At 38.3% G+C, this 22,189-nt stretch overlaps 1 protein-coding gene across 1 annotated transcript; it reads left to right on the top strand.

The window, feature by feature from the left end:
- Positions 1-2,156: 2,156 nt before the first annotated feature.
- Positions 2,157-20,534, top strand: YME1L1 (YME1 like 1 ATPase). The gene is made up of 19 exons (XM_066551979.1): positions 2,157-2,320; positions 3,900-4,031; positions 4,859-5,024; positions 5,919-6,017; positions 7,492-7,601; positions 8,616-8,766; positions 8,858-8,965; positions 9,774-9,856; positions 10,721-10,811; positions 11,585-11,737; positions 13,039-13,171; positions 13,645-13,707; positions 14,179-14,291; positions 14,632-14,787; positions 15,564-15,715; positions 16,586-16,712; positions 16,811-16,884; positions 17,520-17,606; positions 18,737-20,534. Exons 1-19 carry the CDS (start codon positions 2,291-2,293, stop codon positions 18,878-18,880), a joined length of 2,172 nt encoding a protein of 723 aa, XP_066408076.1. The 5' UTR covers positions 2,157-2,290; the 3' UTR covers positions 18,881-20,534.
- The last annotated feature ends 1,655 nt before the right edge of the window (positions 20,535-22,189 follow it).

Genomic DNA, 22,189 nt, shown 5'->3' with positions numbered 1-22,189 from the left:
CTCCAAGACCTGTGTCCAAAATGGCACAGCCAGGAGGGCTTGTCTGCCAGAGAACGTGCCCTGTCCAGTTCTCACAACTGCCATTCATCCCTCGCTGTCTCTTTGCATTTTCTGGGCCAGCGATGGCAAACCGCTCCCTGGGCGTGTCTGTGCTGATGAGGAGTTAGATTGATGTAGTCAGTTGCTTCATCTGCTATTTATCTCAGACGGTTGTTCCACAATTTGTTTCCTTATTTTGGGTATCTCCATGGCTACATTCTGCCTCCCTCTTGAGACAGCAGGGGCAGGGATGCCATTTACAGTGTACTCTGACCTGGCTGTCATCCTCCTGTTCCCAGAGCACAGGCCTTCTGCTCAGTTTGCACTGCACAGCTCTCAGTGTTTACCAGTTTTACTGCTCTCAGCTGTGTTCTAGGTCACTTTTTTAACCCTTGCCTTACTGATTTTATGTTGGTCTCACATGTACATGGCTGTTCACGTTTCATTCACACTGATCATAATTGTTCTGTTGCAGTCTGTGCATCAGCAAAGAGCTGTCACTGCAGAGGTCAGTGCACAACAGCAGGTCTCCTTTCAGACAGCAGATTAGTTATCAGGCCCTTGTTTTGCTCCAAGATACATCACTTACACCTAGTCAGAGAGACCTTGCTTGTGACTTGTGAAGGCAAAATGCTATCCCACAGATCCCAGCAATGCCTGCAATTTAATAAGCAAATGCAGAAAACATGTTTTAAATTAGCTTTTTGTATTGGTATTAAAATACAATTTTTCCTTATCTGTGTGTCATTTAACTCTGCAACATTAGTTTAGGTGTGTCTCACAGGCTGCAATGCCAGTGGAAAAATCCAGCTGAGAGAAGGGTTGGTTCTTGTGCTGGCACCCTAGGCAGACATCAGGGTATGCCAGCAATGGTAGTGCATCAGGAGTGTGTACTCCACTACAGCCTGAGCTCATGGAGAGAGGGCAACACCTCTCTCTTCCCTCGAGGCAGCGTGAGCCATTGTATAGCTAAGTGGAAAGCTGCTTCATGGAGTGGATCTAGGTAAATGTTTATCGCCTTTTAGATTTTTTTACTGCTGTCAGGTGAGGTTTCTGCCTAATCAGCAAGCTGAGTTATGTGACTTTGATCAGGAGAGTGCTAGTGGAAAACAGAAGAGATGTATATATACAAAGGCAGGGGGAGGGAGCAGTGCGGCTGTGCTCATCCAGAGCAGTGCAAGTTGGTGTGGGGGGAGCACTTTTAGTTAAGAGCTGTGGACCGGTGAAAGAAAGAAAACGCTAATAAACTCCCGCAAAAATCGGCTTTGTGGAAGTCCAGATAAATGACATCCATAGCCCTTCCCTTATTCACTGATACAGTTACTCTATCCTAGAAGGCCACTAGGTTGGTCAGAGAGGATTTTCCCTCGGTGGAACTGTGCTGGCTGTCTCGAATCACCTCCCTATCCTCCATTGCTTTAGAAACATCATACACTTGGCTAATATTTTGTTTTAAGGAAAAGGAAAGATAATCCCAAGACAAATGGGCTGTCTGGACAAGAGCCACCAGGATTGAAGTCAGGACTGAGCAGTAACTGGGGAAGGGTAATTCTGGCAGTGGGAGACCCTGACCACCTTACCAAAAGGGACCCCAGACTTAAATGGAAGGAAGAATTGCACCTACACACTGATTAGCATGAGAAGGGAGCTCTATAGCTAACAAATACGGGGTTAAAGTCTAATAAACAAAAGACTTATGTAATTTGTAAGCAAGGAATGTTGATGTCGTTGTTAAAATGTATAGTGTCAAGTTTTATGATTGGTAAGCCAGCCTTTCGTGGGTCACCACCTATGTCCCTACGTTGTGCAAACTAGAATAAAAATTAGAAATATCACGCTGCGCGCCGGTTAACGACCCGCGTTCCGGACAGCACCCGGGGGCGATGACAGCGAGCAGGGGCAGGACCCTCCGGCAGTTGCACCGCCGCCGGCCGAGAGCGGGTCCCCCGCGGGGCCCTCCCCGACCGCCCCCCTGCCCGGGCACCCCAGCACCGGCTGCGCCCGCTCCCTTCTTCCGCCTCCGCCCCGAGGCGGCGGCTGCGCGGGGCAGCGGCGGCGGCCCGGAAGCTCTTTGCGCTGCTGCCGCCGCTTCCGGGGCGGCTCGGCCCGGTCGGCGCGGCCGCGGGGCGGACATTTCCCGGAGCGGAGCTGCGGCGCCTCCTCGCCGCCGGCGGCCACAGCGGGCGGGTTCCTGCGGCTGGGCTGCGAGGCGGAAGAGGCGCCTGCGGCCGCCGCCGGCCCCGCCGGCAGGATGTTTTCCTTCTCCACCGTACAGCCCCAGGTGAGCGGCTGGCGAGGCGCTCCGGCCCAGTGCCGTGCGCGGCTCGCCTTGCCCCGGTCCCGCTCCCGGCGGGGGCTCGCTCCGTGTCCGGGCGGAGGCGCTCGGAAGGCCCGGCGGCTGCGGGCAGCGACGGGAGGAGCCGCGTTCCTGCCTGCCACGTTCCCGGGGCTTCGGGCGTCAGCGCGGCCGCAGCTGGGAGAGGAGCGGGTGGGGGCTAGGGCGGTGTGCGGTCCGCATCGAGGAAAAAGATACATAAATTCGGGAGAGAGAGAGGGGTACAGTAAAAGTTTGGAAAGAGTAAAAGCATTCTGAAACGACGAAATAACCTTACATGGCGCTTTTTAGTGTCTGTTTTTGTAGCAGAAGCAAGGGGTGCTGACGTGTTACTACAGTTAAACTATGCTGTTAATTTTAACGGGTTCTTGTGAAAGCCAAGAGGAAATGACTTAGAAGAGTTAGTGGAGGGAAAACCGTTGTAATTTGTTACACAGAACAGTCTAAACACAATCAGGAAGGCACCTTTAATTAGGCAATGAGTCTGATGGGACTGGTGAGTTTTATGGACTTTGATCTGAAACAGTGGTTTTGGTTTTATTTTTAAGTTTTGTATTAGTGTGTGATAGACTATAGGATTTGGTTGTTCTTTCCACACGTGGAGAATGTGTTTAAAGCTTTCATTAGAGTAGTGAAATGGAAGAGTTTATATGTTTTTAGGGAGGTGTCATTTCACCAGAGTGAGAAATGCAGATGGAAAGTTTGGTTAGTGGTTGGGATGTTGGTTTTGACCTCTAGAGACTTTATGGTTTTGCCACAAACTCGGAGTCTAATTACAATTTTGTACAATTAGTTATGAAACAGTTTTCATGTCTCACAGCATTGTTTCTTTTGATCTGCTGTCTGGTCAACACAGAGATGGTAGTCCTTGCAGGAGGACGTTCATAGACATCCCAATTGTGCTTCAGTCAGGAATTGCAATTAGGGATCATTCCAGTAGCCAGGGTTGTGTCCCAGCTCCTGGGACGTGTACAGAGTTTGAGGAGGTTCGGAACTGCTGGGGTTGTTTGAACATATTGCTGGGGTTGTTTGTCCCATATGTTCACAAGAGATGGAGTCGTGTCAGGAGGAGGAGCCCTGCTACATGGTGCACCTGGGCTTCTGTACTGATTCCTGAGGTGGAGTTGGCTGAATGCTGCCGAGCTGCAGATTTGACTGTCTGCTTTGTGGATTTCATTTTGATCCTTAAGCTGAAAGTGTGATCCTAAGGAAGAAAACATAAAGGCAACATTTGGGAATGGCTAATAATAATGCAAGAAAAAGTACAGATAATTCAAGTTATAAAAGTATTGCTTTAGAGATGAAAATACGAGTTTCTAATCTGTCATACATGCTTAAACTTTCTCTTTTTTTCTCTTTAAAAAGAGGTATCAGCTAACACTGTGGTGTTGAAGATAATGTGGTTTATAATTAGGTCCTCATTTAAAAGGCAGTGTACAAGATATGCTGTTATAAGTTAGAATTTGGAACAGAAGTATATTTAAATAGTTTAAACAAGTTTAAGTCCTTATCTGTTTTTTTCCAGGCTACTGTTCCTCTGAGTCACCTTATCAATGCCTTTCATTCACCAAAAAACTCCACAACTTCTGCCAGCAAAGCATCCATACAGCCTGTCCAGAGGGACACCTCCCCAGAGCATGATCCTCAGAAGAGTGAGGTACAAAAAACCTTTTGAAAAAGTGATGGTTTAACTGATATTAAATCTGAATAATATGAGTTTAATTGAATGTAATATTTGACTGGTCTATAAAATAATGTAATATGACTAAACAAAACAGGATGTTAACATGTAGAATGTATCCTTTTGGCAGACCTGCAGTCAGTCAGTGTTTTGCCAGTAAGGATTCTACAAAATTACAGTATTTCATTTTAAAAAAGAGCTGGTACTTGTCTCAGTAATACTTTGCAAATGAGGAAGGGATTTGTTTTCATTTCCAGTTTAATAGTTCTTTCTGTAAAGTAGCAATAAGTTTTCTGTTAATAAACCCTATATTACCTTTTTATTCTGAGTTGTAACAAAGTCTGTGTCATTATTGCTTGTGAGGAAATGGGGACTGTAACTTAAGACGTGTTGAAGGTTTTTGAGAGATTAAGTGGCATGGTTTCATGTTTGGTTTTATTTTTCTGTTAAAACATCTTTCATTATCATTGGGTATTTTTTGCTTTTGACGTTGAAAATTAAAACAGTGCCAAGTAGTATTAGATATTGCCACTTCTCTTTCAACTCATTTCTTATGAGTTTTGTAACTAAGCACTTTTTTGGGAGGAAAACCATGGAATTTCTCAGTAACTGCAGAACTGTGGAAATCTGCATGGGTTGTACTGCTCACCACTGTGTTGAGATTCCATTGTTGGGTCTTTGTTGGGTTTTTTTGTTTGGTTGGTTTCTTTTTTTTCGGTCTGTATTTGCTTCTGGGGCTACTGGGAAATTTTTTCTCTAGGGTAACCTTCTGTAAATTTTTAACATTTATTTCTATTTTTCAGTCTGTATTTAAAAATTTAAGAGATCTGGGATTGTCTGATTTGAAAGCTAACCAGTTCAGAGAGTTGGTGAACAGGCTGCTTCCTGGCTACTGTACAGAAAGCAAAGTCTCCTCGCAGTGGCACACGTCATATGTCTCTGCTCAGTCCTTCTTTGAAAATAAGCATGGTATGTTTGAGTGAAGTGTTTGTGAGAGTTAAATTACAAAGATGAATACAGTTATTCTTCAGTTTAATCTCTTGTGCTGTAGATAATTTGTAGTTAAATGTATTTAATAAAGAGTGTTAATGGATTCTTTCCTGTATATAGCTTGTCTCTGTAAACTTGAGAAATTTAGAAAATTCAACTAATTGTTTGGATTTGAGTTTGGTTGCTGTTAAACTTTTCTGAACTCAGCTCTATCTCTTAATGATGAGCCTGAGCTGTGAATATACCACCAGTTTATTTCATCGAGACATTAGATTTTGCTAATCTACTTATGTCATAGACATCCCTAGATTACATTTTTATCAATTTTTTACTTGAAGGAATGTGACACAAAGATACTAATTAGAAAGGAATTCAAGGTAGCAAGCTGTTAATACTCCATGTAGAGTATTTAATTGCTGAAATAAACAAGAGTAGTTCCTTGCAGGTGAAGGTGTTTTGTTGGAATTAGTCTAAAATGAAGGAATACCATCGCAGATGCTTAAAAGTCTATTAGAAAAAGAAGTATGTAGCTGGCATTTGAGATACTGTCTATGTAGTACTGCATTAGAAAGAAGGAGTGTAAGGAATAATATTGCAGGGCTGCTGTTAGAGAGAAGATTTTAAATTGCATTGTGTTGTGAGATACAAAAAAAAAAATAGCTCACTGACAATTGCCTGAAAGCAAATAAATACTTGGAAATGCTTCAAAGCTTTGATAGATGTTCTGGTAATTTGTTTAATTAAAGATGCCTGGAGTACTATAGTAAAATAGAATTAATATTTTAAAAACTAAAAAAACAAACTGTGCAAGAAGTAATGTTAAGTTGCCATTTAAGACAGGGTGTATTTACACTTTGTTGTATCTTTTTGCAGGTTTTGTGGATGTTTTCAGTGCTTTACGCTCATCTTGTTTGTACGGACAACATCCTCATCCCCTCCAAAATTTCTGTTCAGATGTTCGGTGTTGGCCAGGTATAAAGCATTAAACTACACTGGTTTTAATCTCTACAGCATTTGTCTGTTCTGGAAAAGTATTTTTGGATTTGTTGTAGAGGCATCACTCAGGAAATACCAGTAAGCTTCCAGGAGAAACTTAGGTCAATATTAACACTTTAAATCATGAAGTTATTTTTTGCACTTGAGTAGTGTATTTCCAGAATTTAGTAATCACCATGTTGTTCCAAGATGTCAGTATTTGTGGATCGTAATCTCAAAAGACCACAGATGAATTGACTATTTTTGAATCAATAAATATGTTGAATTCAGTACTCATCCAGTTGAATTTTCTGAGGGGTGTGGTGACTGGTGGCATTAGTGAAAACATAATGAAGAGTTCAGGAAGTTCAGGTATTGTCTAAATTCAGTTCTTCTGATGCCACCTGTAGGTATATCTGTGTTTGTATCCTGTGGCAAAGAGAAATGCTGACAGTATGGAGATAGCCCAGTAATGAGTCACAAGGAAGGGGGCAGATTTTTAAGCATTTTATACAGGGGGGAAGCTGAAGGATCTGAGGTTTTAGTTAGCAGAATAAAAGGCAAGGAGTGATCCAATTGCTGTTGGAGCCATATCAGTTACCCTTCTCATATACACCTCAAAGAAGAGGCAACAATCCCAAGTAAAAGCAAATGAAATAAAACCTGTTTGAAAATTTTCACATTGAGAATGGTTAAATTCTGAAACAGATCATGTGGAGAAGTTTGGTTATCTTAATCCTTGGAGATTTTCAAATCTGAGCTGGACAAGGTCCAGCACTACCTGATCAAATGTTAGACCTTTTTTGAGCAGGACTCAAGGGTCAGCTGCAGAAGTTCTTTTTATCTGGTGCTGTTCTAGAACAACAAATAGCTTAGTGAAACCAGTCTAATTGACTGGTGTTGCTGTTTATTTTAAAATATAGTAGTAAAGGAAGAAAAACGTTCACTTGTGGTAAAATGTCCCTCACAAGGTTTCTGATGTGGTAGGAGAGAACTTAGAGTGTCATTAGCTCACTGTGATTAAAGGGTCTCCTTTCTTTTGTCACTAAGGAAGTTAACAGTACGCCGAAACCATTCCAGTTCTCCTCAGGGCATTTTACCAGCAGAGCTCACAAAGCATTATTCCCATCCTTCTGCATTTGCTTCTGAATGTTTCATTTTTGTCAGCCTGCCTGGATTTAACTGTCTGAATGTCTCCTCTTCCCTGAGTTGGCCAATTAGCTATAATTTACAACATGAACCCAGATTATTTTAACTTGAAAATTTATGTGAAACAAAAGTTTACTGGCCAGGTCAGATGACAAATAGAGTTCGTGATTACATAACTATCCATTTACAGTACAGTGGATATGTTGGGAAGATTATATTCCATATTCTTTCATATAATAGTTTCAGAAATTTCTTAAGACTTTTTTTTGGTAGTGGTAATAATGATTAGGTTTTAACTTCTGTTTATTCTTACTACATAAAGTTTACATACAGACACGGAACTTTAAGACTCTGAGATCAAGATCAAGACGTCTGCAGTCAACATCTGATCAATTCACAGAAACAAAAAGTTCACTTTCTTCAATTTTGAAGGTAAATATAAGTAACATTAAGTTGTTTTGGGCTTACTCAAACCACCTCTTTCTCTTGACTAAACCTTCAAAATTTACCAGGGGTATTTTCTTTCACTAGCATGAAAATAATTCCTAATTCTAAAACTTGAGCTAATGGCAGTGTATTGTTTTTTCTTATTAATGCATATATTTGTTCCATATATCACCAATTATTTGAATTTTTAGGAGATCAGTTTCAGCATATAACTGTGGTTTTAACTCTAGAAATTAAATTCTTTATTTTCTGTTTCTAAAACAGAATATAAACTAAAAATAGCTTCAAGTCAAAGGAATTATTTCTTTGAGCAGAAATACAGCTAGTTTAACATACAAGAATGTGTGTTTTCAAGTCAGCAGATAATTATCCAAAGCAGTAACAAAACCAAGATAACCTGGGTACTTTTTGCTTCTAATTGCTGATTGTACGCAAGTCAGGCTAACTAAGGCTTTTCATTTAACTCTGTGTGTAAATTATCTTTGAACTCTTCCCTTCTTCTAGGCATATGTAGTTTATTTCATCTGGGGACTAGGTGTACTGTGGATAAAGATAAAACCAGAGCTATCTCCATGCAGTGCTGCTCTGAAATTTGACAGGGCATATAAGATGTATTTGCTTAAGCTCCATCAAAGTGATACTTGCAAAGATATTTTGCAATTGGAAATAAAGCAAGAAGCTTAAGCTAATAAGTCCCACTGAATGCAGTGAACAAAGCTGGCTGTATACAGATCTGTCTTAGGGTATGTTTTCAGTTTGGAGCTGGGATCCAGGAGGGCTCCAAAACTGATCTGCTCGGCAAAAATGGGAATGCCTGTGCTCAAACCATGAGGATTCACACTTGAGCTACTGGCCTGTACCCTCTAACTAACCCAGTAGCACGTGAATTATATGCTGTTGAAATTTTATTTTTTTCCTATCACCCATGTTGGCCAGCTGGTAAGTTAATTGTTTATGAAAACTTGGTGTATACTAACACTGCTTTGGAAAACATTGCAGGGTTTTATCCTGAGAAAGCGACGAATTGATGTTGAAAACTTAGACACACTAATGAAAACAAAAAACATCCCTGAGGCACACCAGGATGCTTTTAAAACTGGTTTTGCAGAAGGCTTTTTGAAAGCACAGGTATTCCTGCAAAAAACACTTGGTAAGTTGTTTTAATTCACATATCTTGTCTTTGCAATTAGAAAGTAGTTTATTTTAGCCCATGTTAAATATGTTTTTATTTTCTTTTACAGATTCCTTAAGAAGATCACGTTTGCTTTCTTTCTTTCTCTTCGTTCTTTGTTTTTATCTTGCTATATATTCATCATTTTTACCTGGGAAAGGTTCCTTTTCTGATGCTGGTTAGTTAATGTTTTTTTTTCACACTGTTTCACTTGTGTTGTTTCTTCCAACAGGTTTAGCATAAATTAAATATGTTTTGACATTGTGATTGGTTTTTATTAGTACACTGAAAAGTTATCCTAAGAGTTATTTACTGCTTCTGGCTACAGCCTTTCAGATGACAGTGCAACAAAACGTTTATGAAAACAGAAATGTTCTGTGTCAGTATAATTACTGTGTTTCTTTTGGTGAAGTAGTAACATGGAACCAGAGAAGTGAGACTGGTCACCAGTTAGGTATTTGACTTTCAGTTTAGATGATGTGTTACCTAGATCAGCTGTAAGCAAGATAGTTTGAATTTTCAATCTGTAATCACAGCCTAGTTTATAGCAACCAGGAACTTGCGTTGCTAAATTGCCATCTTGAGAAATCTCTTGGAAATAGTGGAACAATCAAAAGGCTGAGCTAACGTAACTGGAGATGTTCAACTTGATGCTTAGTTATCACCTGGGTCTCAAGAAAGTTAGGATATGTATAGGAACATTGAGGGAGAAGTTCTGGCTTTGTGTACATGCTTCTGGATGAGGAGCTTTCTGTACTACACGTGACTAAAAAGCATATCACTGAATTAATTGCAAATATTTTAAACATTTTTTTGAAACATAAATCTTATTCCTGCTGGACAGTTGTAAATGAACACATGCCCTGTCAAAAGGGCAGGTGTAAGGTCAGTGTCTTACTGGCATGTGTTCAGGTGCAGCACTCAGTCTTGCAATGAAATGACTTTGTGTGTAAATTTGTTGTTCGTCATCTGCTGTTTGCTCTTAGTACGCTTTCGAACATCAAGTATCTTTGATGCAGCAGTTGATCCAATCCAGCTGAAAAATGTCACCTTCGAACATGTTAAAGGGGTAAGATCAAAAGTAAAATGTGTGCAAGTTCTTGTTTTAAGTAATCATTGTGAGTCTGATGTTTAGCTAATCATTATGAATGTCTTAGTCTGTTCAAGAAATTTCTTTGTAGGAAGTGAAGCTTTATATGCATTGACCACTCCAAGGTGAAGGAACCACTTTTTTTTAACTTTGTTTTAACCACTCTTTTTTCTACTTTGTTTTTGTGGAATTCAATACCTCATAAAAGGTGCACTCTACTTGTTGAATAACATTTTTAAAGACTATAATAGCAAATGGCAGGCCATAAATATCAATATTAATCTACCTTTTGCAGAAGTTAATTGGCATATGAAGATGATAATGCCATTTGGTCGTTTGTGTCTTAGCACCATCTCTTTCAGGCAGTGTTGTTGGGACAGGAGATAGGGAGATTCCCAGAAAGAAGTGGGCATGTCACTGCTGATAGGATACCTCTGTTTTTTCTGTTCAATTGTTCTTTGACTATTAGTGGCAAAATGAGGACCTCCCTCTTTCCTTCCCCTTGGACAAATAGAATTAGTCTCTCTCTAATTAAAAAGACTAATATTTTGATTTGGAATTTTTGATTTTGTGTTTATTTCTTTGGTCATACCTGGTCTTGAACTTTTTGGTTGTTCCTTCAGTGTTACTGAGTTTAATGTTTACTTAGTCCTGCAAACAGTTTTAGGATAGGTTGAATTAAATATTGGTATCCACACAAATTCTGTGGTACACTTTAATCTTTTTCTGTTTGTATTTTTTTTCAATACACAATTAGGGACTTAATCTCTAGTAGAAAACTTACATACAAAAACATGCAGTGTTTTATAAATGCTTATTTTATGGCATGTTTTTCATGTATAGGTTGAAGAAGCTAAGCAGGAATTGCAAGAAGTAGTGGAATTTCTGAAAAATCCCCACAAATTTACTGTATTAGGAGGTAAACTTCCAAAAGGTAAGAATAATTGCTCAGCAGAAGTTAAAAACCTATGTAGCCATAGCTGTGAGGCATGTTCTGTACTGAGTGACTACTTTACAGCCTAGTTTCTTACTATTTCTTCATGTATTATGCAAACTAAAATTTTGAGGTTAGACAAAATTTACTGTGCCTTCTTCAGTTATTGAACTAATAAACAGTGGTATTTTGTCCTGTAAAGCAGGAGGGTTTATTAACTGAACTCTTAAAAGTCCTTTATTTCTTCCTTATGGCTTTTAGCACCTTTAGTGCCTAACTGCTTTAGATAGTTCAGAAACAAATGTTTTTATGTAAAAGGATGATTAAGATCATAGTGGAAATCCACATAAATCCGAAATGCATAGATCTGAGAAATCTGTTTCCTGTTAGTGCTCTACACTGTTTAAAGACAGTTACTTGGAAGGATTTAATTAAAAAAAATTCCACAGAAACAGCCAGGAAAATATCAGTCTGAAGCAAACACTATTAGGGATTCAGCTGCTAAACTCAACATTAAATCTGCAGAATATTTCAGGCTTCTGTTTTGATGGTCTTACAAGTCCTTGTTGTTGTTTAAATATGGATCAAATTGTATCTAGATCTGTTCCAGGAAGCTCCTTCAGACTGGCAGTAATAAGCACTACCTGAAATGGGATCTTAGCACCTTTTGGGAGCCAAGTGTACATTATTTCCTCTAATGCATGGAAGAAACTACTCATATAAGAAGACTGTGTGGGTGTGGTGGTTTTGTTGGGTTTTTTGTTTGTCTTTAGGCATTTTGTTAGTTGGACCACCTGGTACTGGCAAGACGCTCCTTGCGCGGGCTGTGGCGGGGGAAGCCGATGTTCCATTCTATTACGCGTCCGGCTCCGAGTTTGATGAGATGTTTGTTGGGGTGGGAGCCAGTCGCATCCGGAGCCTCTTTAGTAAGTTAAATATTCCTGGGTTTGAAATCTTTTCACATGTAAGATTAATAAGTATTCAGTGTTGTTTACATGGCTTGATTAGTTACAATTCCGGTTACTGGAAAGTAGTCATGTATGAGACAAATAAAGCTTTAATTGTGTAGGTAAATGTCCCAATTCTGAGCATCAGTTAACTGTAACTTCTTCCTACCCATCACATGAAATGATAGCTAAACTTATAACTGATTTTACAATGGTCCCAGAGAGAAGTAGTAATTTAATTAGAAATATAATGTTCTATACACTAAATTGAAGATTTGAAATTGTAATGTACTTAGTCATATATAAATTCTAGTAAATTTTAATTGTAAATGTAAGATGAAAAAATTGAGTCAACCTTCTCAATTACTGCCCTCATATTTCGATTTTTTTTACTCTGAATTAAAGCTTTATGGCATCATGGTATGGAAATAAGCTGACATTTCCTTTCGCAGACCCATCGGCAGGATAACAAAACTTTCAAAACTAATGTTTAGATTTATAGCTTTCACAGAAGAGACTTCCTATTTTAAGTGTGAAAATATTATTGGGGAAGAGAAAATCCAGCTTCCCTCTTAAATGGAAGATTGATAGGGTCAAATACATACAATTTACAAAGTAATTTGCATTTGTAGAAAAAAATGTGAATTTACATGGATGGGGTGCAAAATATAGTGCATGTAGTACCTTAAAAATGCATTTCCTTCTGTTGACTACAGAAGTGTGGACACCTGACTGGTAATATTAATGTTACAGATATGTCTGGGGGGTAAAATTAATTGCATCCTGGTATGCATGTACCAATTGATGGTCTTCATGCTTATTACAGCATTTTTATTTTGTGTTTTAATACCTGTAAACTTGAGTGTGAGCCCTTCATTGTAAAATAACAGGAAGTTCTATTAAAGTAATTTAGTGTTGAGACCATCAAGTTTTATATTGTTTTTATTTAATAGGCAAATATTCTCTACCTAAGCCTATAAAATAAACTCTTGTAAGAAGTTCATACAAAATAGGACAATTTCATAGTTTATTTTACTAGTGATTTCTTGTAGCCTGATAAGAATAAGCTGATAAGGAAATATATTTTTGAAATGGCAAGATAAAGAGAGTGAAGATTCTCTTTCCTTTTTTTAAGACTAAAAGCAAGACAGTTTTTTTCATGTCTAATAGAACACTCTATAATCCAGGAATAACAGAAACAGTAGAATCCTGAAGTACCTGATAGACTGTCTGTTCCTTTGTGTGGTTCAAGGTTCCTTCTGCTATTTTCCTTTTGTCAGGGGAAGCAAAAGCAAATGCACCTTGTGTTATTTTCATTGATGAATTGGACTCTGTTGGTGGGAAGAGAATTGAATCTCCAATGCACCCCTATTCAAGACAGACCATTAATCAACTCCTTGCTGAAATGGATGGGTAAATATATGAATTCTGAGGGCACAAAAGGTGCTTGACTGACTGGTATTTTTGGTATGTGGGTGAACTTTTTCTTGTCAGCTTTGAAGTTTTGTGTAATTTTTTGTAATGCTTTTAAGGATATATATTTAATATGCTTTTATGGCTATTTTCTAGTACTACCAACAGTAGCATTAATGGACTTACTGTAAAGAATATAGAAGCTTTTGAGTTGTATTTGCACAACAGCTGCAGTTTATTTTAAATAATTAAGTTTTTTAGCCTGGTTATATATCTAAAGGTAGAAGCTCAACACAGAGATTAGACCATGTTTTTAACCAGTTGTTGAGTTTAACATGGTCATTCTTAGATCACATGTTTTAGTGTGAAAGCATGTTTTTGACTGGCCAGTAAGGTCAGTAACAGTAGTTACTGACAAAATTGTAAATTCTGTGTCCAGAAAAAAAATAAATCACACTTTGTTTTCCACACAGCTTTAAGCCAAATGAAGGTGTTGTTATTATTGGTGCCACAAACTTCCCTGAAGCATTAGACAAGTGAGTATAATTCATTGCTTCTTTTACAGACCATATAGTAAAAAACACCTGCAACAAAACCAAAGTTGCTTGTGAAAATCTTCAAGTATTGCACTGTCATAGCTGGAGTTCTCCCTCTTAAAAAGGATATGTATTGACTGGTTTTTGGCATTTAATAGGTTGCAGAGTTAAATATGGAGAAATAATTAATATGTTTCTAAACATTTGAAATTTCTGCAAGTTTTTCAGCTAAATTGATAAGCTGCATTCCTTGTTCAGAACACAAAATTTTCAAATGCAAAAAAAACCCTTTAAAATTAGTTGTCAATAAATACCTTTAATCTGTCTTTTTACAAGCAGATAAGAAAAACATATTCTTTTCATATGTGTAGATATCTTTAGAACCAGCAATGGATTTTTGTTCCTTGATATACATTAGTAAGTTTCCTGCAGTATTTTTGAGTCAATGTATTAAATTGTCATTTCCCTTAGTGCTCTAATACGTCCTGGTCGCTTTGATATGCAAGTTACTGTTCCCAAGCCTGATGTAAGAGGTCGCACGGAAATTCTGAAGTGGTACCTTAATAAAATCAAGTATGACCCATGTAAGTAAATATTTTACTGTAGTCTCTTTTTGTAACAGATTTTATACTGGATCTGCCCCCTCAGGTTAGTCCTTTGTTCCATTAGCTATTGTGGCTTTACTGCATCAATAAAGAACACAAAAATTGTCTCCTATGTCGTGTTTCTCTGTGGTCCTTAAGAGTTCATAGTGTCTTGAGAATTAAGCTTAATTTCTTTTAAAACTGATTTGTTTGTTTATTATTTTTGTATGTTTAATGCATCATTTTTTAATAGAATATGATTCTTGCTTAAAATTTCAGGAGCAATATAGACTCTAATAAACAAAATGGTTTTGCTTTGGTTTTTTTTCTTCCCCTACAGCTGTTGATCCGGAAATAATTGCACGAGGCACAGTAGGATTTTCTGGAGCAGAGCTTGAAAATCTTGTAAATCAAGCTGCCTTAAAGGCAGCTGTTGATGGAAAAGATATGGTAACCATGAAAGAACTAGAATTCTCAAAGGACAAAATTCTAATGGGTAGGATTTTATACAAAAGACATTAATGTATATTACAATTCATTAATGTATATTACAATTTTCTTACGTGATAAGGACTTTTACAGGGGAATAGAGAAGTTTTTATGGTGTTGTTTTCAGATTGTTGCACTGTGGCTTTTTTTTTTGTTGTTGGTTTTTTTTTGTTTGTTTGGTTGGTTTGGTTTTTTTTTATAGTGGGGTTGGGGGGGATTTCTTTGTTTGTATTTTTTTTTAACAAATAAATTTTCTTATTAGTTATTTCTGAATAGAACCTTCTGAGACCAGAGAGTAGTATGTAAAATTTAGTGTAGAATAGATTCTTTAAAATTTCATACCATTTTTAAAATTAAAAATGCTGCATGTCATACTTCAGCCTGGAGGGAGACACAGGCTTGATTTCTTATCCTTCCCTTATGGATGACCAGAAATCTGGAGCATCTGTTTAACTTCTCATGTGGTAGCACAAATCTTAAACATCTTAGACATAACCACTATAAATCTGGTGTATTCATGCTTGAGAGAGGAAATGGAGTTTTCTCAGATACTTAGACTGCATTTTAAATCTACTACTTTAAAAGCAGCTTGTCTGTAGAATATGTTTGGGTCCATTTTTTAGACATTGAAATCTGACTCGTAAACATTTTGCACTTAAGTATTGGTTCCCTTTGATCACTTGCTGTTCCTTGGCTGCTTTGTGCCCTGTTTGAGTTTATGTAGGGTATGGATTGTGGTGGCCAGCTGTACAAAAAGGTGTATTTAATGTTCCTCTGTTTCAGGACCTGAGCGTAGAAGTGTAGAAATTGATGAGAAGAACAAAACCATCACAGCTTACCATGAGTCTGGACATGCTATCATTGCCTATTACACCAAGGATGCCATGCCGATCAACAAGGCCACAATCATGACACGAGGAACAACACTGGGACATGTGAGTGTTTCTTCATCCATTTTTTAGTATTTTAAAATTTTATTTAGTTTATTAATACTTCTTTATTTAGTTTTATTTTTATGTTGGTTTGGTGGTATAGAAGAATTTGTAATGATGCCATGTGCTGTGATTATGTTAATGAATATTGTAGTCTTTTGAAATACTCAGTTATGAGCAGTCTCTTGGAAAACCCAAGGTCATCCTTTCTGTGTGATAAAAAGCTTTCTTTCTTCATTTTTTAATAAATTATTGGGCACTGGTATAACAGTTCACATGTACAAGGAAATAGGAATATAAGTAAGTTTCATTTTGCTGCAGTTGAAATAGCACCCAACAGCAAAATTTTGAAGAACACCTAAAGGACTGGTAGGTAGAAGCTCAACTGTACTTATAACACAGAATCCTTTATCAGGTTGTTCTTTGTCCAGTTTGGCTTTTTTAAGCTTCATTGGTTACCTGCCTTGTTTTTTGCATAGATATCCATAAGTTTTTCTATTTTGCCTGTATCTACCAAGCATTTGAACAGAAAAATATTTCTATTATGTCTCTTCCTGTTGAACTTTTTCAAGTTAATGTGTTCAGTTAATGAAAACCACTGGTCTGAATCCTCTGGGCAAGTTGATTTGTTCTGTTTCTTCTGGCAGTAGTTGCTCACATTGATGGGGTGCTCAGGGTCTGAGGAGGCTGTTCCAGTCGTTCCACTGAGCACCTCCAAGGGGTCCTGATGAATTCATATACTAGAGGCATGCCAGAGCATGCAGAGTGTTACATAAAATCTTTATCTGCTTCACATATAAACAAGAATATTTTTGAGATTACTTCAGTACTTCTTCAGTTTTTGTTAGCTGACCACAGTTCTGTACCTTACAGGTATCTTTGCTCCCAGAAAATGACAGATGGAGTGAAACTAGATCCCAGTTGCTCGCACAGATGGATGTCTGTATGGGAGGAAGAGTAGCAGAAGAGCTCATATTTGGAAGTGATCACATCACAACAGGTCAGCTAATTGGTAGTTAAAAGAGTTTTTGATCAAGGGTGTGGGCTGGCATGTTTAATGTGGTTTCAGTAATGTAACTTAGATCTGTTTGCTCTCAGGTGCTTCCAGTGATTTTGACAATGCTACCAAAATTGCAAGACTGATGGTGACTCGATTTGGAATGAGTGAGAAGGTAGTATCATCAATCCTTTAATATTTATATGGAGTAAAACCAAGTTCTGTTCTCTAGCTAAAGCCTATTTGTCTGTCACTGATCTTTGAGATTAGGGTAAGTAGTTATCACAAAAAGAGTAAGCCTTATGACCTGGTCTGATATAGAGAGCTCAACTAGAAATCCTGTGTATGACAGTTAAAAAAATTACCTCGCAGGATTTTCACTTCAGAATTTCCTTGAAAATCTCAAATATCTTCAGGAAATAGTTATACTAAAGCCAGACATTTTGGAATTGAAGATAATTCTGAGTCTGGGAGGGCAAAGGAGGTAACAAAAGTGACTTTTCTGGACATTAGAAGGTTCTTTAGTTATGTTGATTGTTTATCAAGTATTAGTAGTCTAGGCATTTTGTTTTGGTTTTTAAGTAAGAAAGCACCTAATTAGGATCTGTACTGTGACCTATTGAAACACAATTCTGCAGTAACTACACAGTTGATGGATAGGCTTGTTTTGCTTCTGCTTAGAGCGCTACAGCAGGCATTTGACTCATGATTTTGTTTGCATGCAGAAGCAGTAGGTGCTGAAACTCCTAGAGAGTTTTATGTGTATGACTGCAACAGTAGCAAGATAAAGATATTTTTGTTGTTGTTTAGCTGGGTGTTATGACCTACACTGATCCAGGGAAAGTCAGCCCGGAAACCCAGTCTGCAATTGAACAGGAAGTGAGGACACTTCTACGGGTAAGAGCCTCTCCCCCTCCACTCTGATATTCAGAGATCAATTGAACACCTGCTTGATTGATTACTTCATTTAAGTCGTGTATACTGGTGAAAATACACCAGTGGATGGAAGTATTCCCAAGTATTTAATGTAGCTGCAACTTTGAATCTCTGCATATCAAAACTTGTTGGTGATTGTCATGCACAAGTAGTGTAAATCAAGTTGGTGGTGTTAGGCTCTTTAATATACTCTTTAACACTTCTGTTTGGTCAGGATTTGTATTTTTCCTATTCAATTCACAGAGAAAGTATGGCTACAAATTGTTTTAGAACAGATGTGGATGTTTTATGTTACTTTCACATTTCATAACTCCCAAGAGAAGTAATTTTGTATAAAATCACAGGAATGGCCATATCAGATCAGAATGTTGCCTCCAGCGTCCTGTTCCTCACACTGATCAGTGTCAGATGCTTGGGGAAATTTGTAACATTTGATAATCACTGGGCTTCCTGATCACCGTTCTGGTAAACTGACTTCGTTTGGTACAGGCAGGAGGATTACTTGTAACATTTAAATGAGTAACACTTTTCCTGTAGTTGTTTTTGAACTGATTTGGCCTTGTGAGAACTACCAGGGTAGAACTAAAAGTTGAAGCTGGTAATGCTGGCAGTGCACATCCACTTGCAGCAACTGGTGACTTAGTGTAGCTGGTAGCTTTCAGCTTTCTAAAACTACATAGTGTTTTGAGTTTTATAAATATTTAAAAATGCTTGTCTTTGAGGAAAAAATCTGTGAATGCTGTAGCTTTGCTCATAGTGCAAAAAAATTGTTATAAAAATCAGGAAATTTTTCAGTAAGTCTTTTCTAAGTCATATGTAACAATACTAGGGTTTATCTCAGGACTTTGTTTTTAGCCCTACTTGTGCAAAATGCACAGGTGGCATTAAGTGTTTGGTTGCTTTTCATTAATTATGCTGGCTGTATTTTAAAGCTTTGTGAATCAGGAGCCATACTAGCTTTGAAATGTAGGGCACAAGTTTAAATGTTTGTCTCAAGCTGTATTTACTTGGAAACAATTTTTAAAGTGTGATCTTGCTGTTGTTTTTGTTGTAAAGTCTTAAAATCTCCTTCTACGTGTTCTTCAAATTAGGACTCCTATGAGCGAGCGAAGAACATCCTGAAGACTCATGCAAAAGAACACAAGAATTTAGCAGAAGCTTTATTGAAATATGAGACTTTGGATGCCAAAGAAATCCAAATGGTTCTAGAGGGAAAAAAACTAGAAGTAAGATGATAACTTCTGGGATATGTAACTGATAATTTGAAGAATGTACATCTAGCAATTGCAGTAGTCTTACGCAGCATAGCCTTTTTTTCTCTTCCTGATGTGTGTATGGCATTAGTGTCACTTTAATATTAGTCTGTCTCTTGTGAGCTTCTGTTACCCATCTATTTGTTGTGTCTCATCAGAATAAGACACAAAATAAAGCAAGTTCCTCATCCTCTGCTCCTTATACTCTTCGCACAAGAAGTTATTCAGAAGGATAAATCTCAGGGTTGAATTCAGCATTTTGATTCAATCAAATGTGTTGAAGCTGAGCAGAAAAACATGCAGATCCACTGGTGTGTGTTGGCACAGCTTCCTGGGCCGTGCTGCTACATGTGTGTTTGAAGTGATACCTCACAATGTGTGCGCTGGGATGTTATGGTGAGTGACAGACTGAGATGTAAAGCAATAGAATGTTGTGTAGCTATTGCTTATACTCTGTTTGAGGTTAGAGACCACTATTAAAGACTTCTTATTTAGAAATGTAACAAAACATCTCAAAGAATGAACAAGCTAGATGGTTGGGAGCACCATGCTAGACAAAAATGTTAGTGGTCATGTTTCCAGTACTCTTGGGGTTAAAATACACATATGTATGGCTGGGAGAGAAATTGCAAAAACAACAGGCTAAATGTGTCTAAGCCTCTTTGGACCATGTTTTGGGTGAAACTATAGCAGGGATAAGAGAAATACCTGTGACCTCTGATGTGCTGCTGACAAGTTTCTTAAAATTTTTATTACTGCAGTCGACAGATGACAGTGCTTTGATGACAGTGCTTTTACACTGCTGGAAATTCTACAGAACTAGTTTCTATTAATACTATGTATGGTGTTTGATAATCCAACAGATAATCTCTTCGAAGAGGACAACGTCACTCACGGAAAAGTAATTCAGAAAATGTTTGAAGCATGTGTTGTTTCAAATAACATTTCTAGTTCTGTTCTATGGTAGAAGTAGGGAAATAAAACCTTTTCTTTCAACCCTTACAGAAACCTTGGGAAATTCTAAGAAAATACAAAAAAGGTTTTGAAAACAAGACTGGTTTCCAATCAAGTGGAAGTGATGGCTAGCAATTATATACCAGTATTCCTCTGATCTCATGGAACTGGATTTTAGGAATAACACATCTTGATCATAATCCTTCTGCACAATCAGTTGTAGTTTGTGGGATTACAAGTTTCTGTTGCAGAGAGGGCATGTATTAGCATATTAATGTTGAGGGTTACCATATTTGGACATTAAAATAGTTGGGCTGGTGCCAAGAAATGTGAATGGAAACTGGTAGCTACACCTAAAACTAGAAGTAACATAGTATTTTAGAATTTTCTGAGTGTAATGCTTGATTATAACCTTGTTTTTTTAGTAAGAGCACATGCTTTTTTTTTTTCCCCCCTTTCAAAAGAAGATCAACTTTCTTTTTTGCCTCTTTTTGTCAACTTACTATAGTGGCATCCTGCTCAGCGTGGGAGAACTTCCAAATATTATAAAACGGTATAGGAAATGTCTAGGCTGACTAGTTACAGTTGTACATGTATTTTGGAAATATGCCAATAGAAACAGAAGTATACTGCATATTTGACATCTGGTTTTGGAGTAATAAAGGTTAATTTTAATTATGCACATTGGTTTTCTTCTTATTTACTGTAAATTGCTATAAAATGTAATACCAAGTTCCCTGGTATGTAAATTGAAGTGTATACAACATTTAAAATTGTAAATAAATTTAAGAATTATGGCAAAATTGCACTCTCTCTAAGTGAGATTTCTAGGGAATGTTCTCCCTAGAAATTCACACCTTTTTTCAATTGCTGCTTCAGTAGTGGGACTTGGAAGGGATCTTTTCCAGCTAAATAATGTGAATTTGCATTTAAGAGAAGCAAAAAAACTTTTTCTTCTTTGAAGCTACTAAAATCTGTATTGAATGATCTTATTTATGGGGGTAAGTTTTTGAAGTCCAACTTTTCTTATTCAAAAGCTTCTTGCTGTGTTCATAGGATAGTATCAAAAAGAAAAAAAAAAGTGATGTATCATTGGGTTCATGAAAGATTATTACAAGATTAGCCATAAAGTGTAAAGGGTATCTTTGCTTTCTGGCCAACTTAATAGCACAAGTATTACTGAAGAGTTTACTGTCATTCCTAGTTGGTTTTGTGTGTGTAACATATTCCAAGAAACTTGTCTGTTGAGGCATTGGATTTGATGGCTGGTGCTCTTTGGAGCACCTAGGAGCTCGAATTTCTCCTTTCATGTTATTGGGCAGAGATTGGAGAGCACTGGGTTGGGTTTGTGTGGCAGGGCTTTTGTAGTGAGGAGGCTACATGGCTGGCATCTGGGAGAACATGCCAGAAGCTTCCCTGTGTCCAGTAGAGCACTGCCAGATCGCTCTAGGAGGACCTGCTTCTCTCCAAGGCTGAGCCCATCAGCCCTGGTGGTAAAGCCTCTGGGACAACACACTTAAAGAAGGGGAAGAAGCTCTGCCCAAGAGCAATTGCAGCCAGAGAGAGAGGAGTGAATAGGTGGGAGAAACAGCTCTGCAGACACCAAGGTCAGTGAAGGAGAGGTAGCAGGCTTAGAGTGAGAGTCCTCCTCACCCTGAGGAGGGAGGAGCGGCAGAGGCGACCTGTGATGGACTGACCGCAACCCCAGTTCCTGTCCCGCCCCCACCCTGCTCTTACCGCTTGAGGGGGAGGAGGTAGAGAAAAATGGAAGTGAAAATGAAAACAGGAAAGAAGAGGGGTAGGGGAAGAGGTGGTGTTAAAATTTGGCTTTATTTCTGATTTGGTTGGCAACTAAACTCATTTTACTGACTCAAAACTGTTTTGCCCATGATGGGAGGTGGTGAGTGATCTCTCCCTGCCTTCATCTCAACCCACAGGCCTTTTGCTGTGTTTTCTCTTCCCTGTCCAGCTAAGGAGGGGAGTGAGAGTGGCTTTGGTGGGCTCCTGCTGTCCAGCCAGGGTCAACACATCACAACCATAAAAGCCGCTTCCAGAAAGCAGTCAGAGAGGTGTTCCTTTAAGTGGGAACAGCCTCCTGCTGTTGAAAATGGGGCGGAGCTAAGTGCTTAGATACACTGCTTTTTAAATACCTCCAAAGTGGTCACAAGCAGGGTGGCCCATAAAAATAAGAAATTAAAACTTGGACATAATTCTGAATTTTCTGTATTCCTGAGGCTGGCATGACAGAATTCTACCAGCAAGCTTAACACAAAATGCAAAGTTCCACTGAAAGTTGTGGCCTTCTTCTCGCTGTTTCTGGTCAGCTGAAATGTCTGA

The sequence above is a fragment of the Molothrus aeneus genome, chromosome 1, assembly GCF_037042795.1.
Source record: "Molothrus aeneus isolate 106 chromosome 1, BPBGC_Maene_1.0, whole genome shotgun sequence".
In the NCBI taxonomy this organism is placed as follows: domain Eukaryota; kingdom Metazoa; phylum Chordata; class Aves; order Passeriformes; family Icteridae; genus Molothrus; species Molothrus aeneus.
Note: the sequence above shows the minus strand (reverse complement) of the source record. Positions and strands in the feature narration are given on the sequence as shown.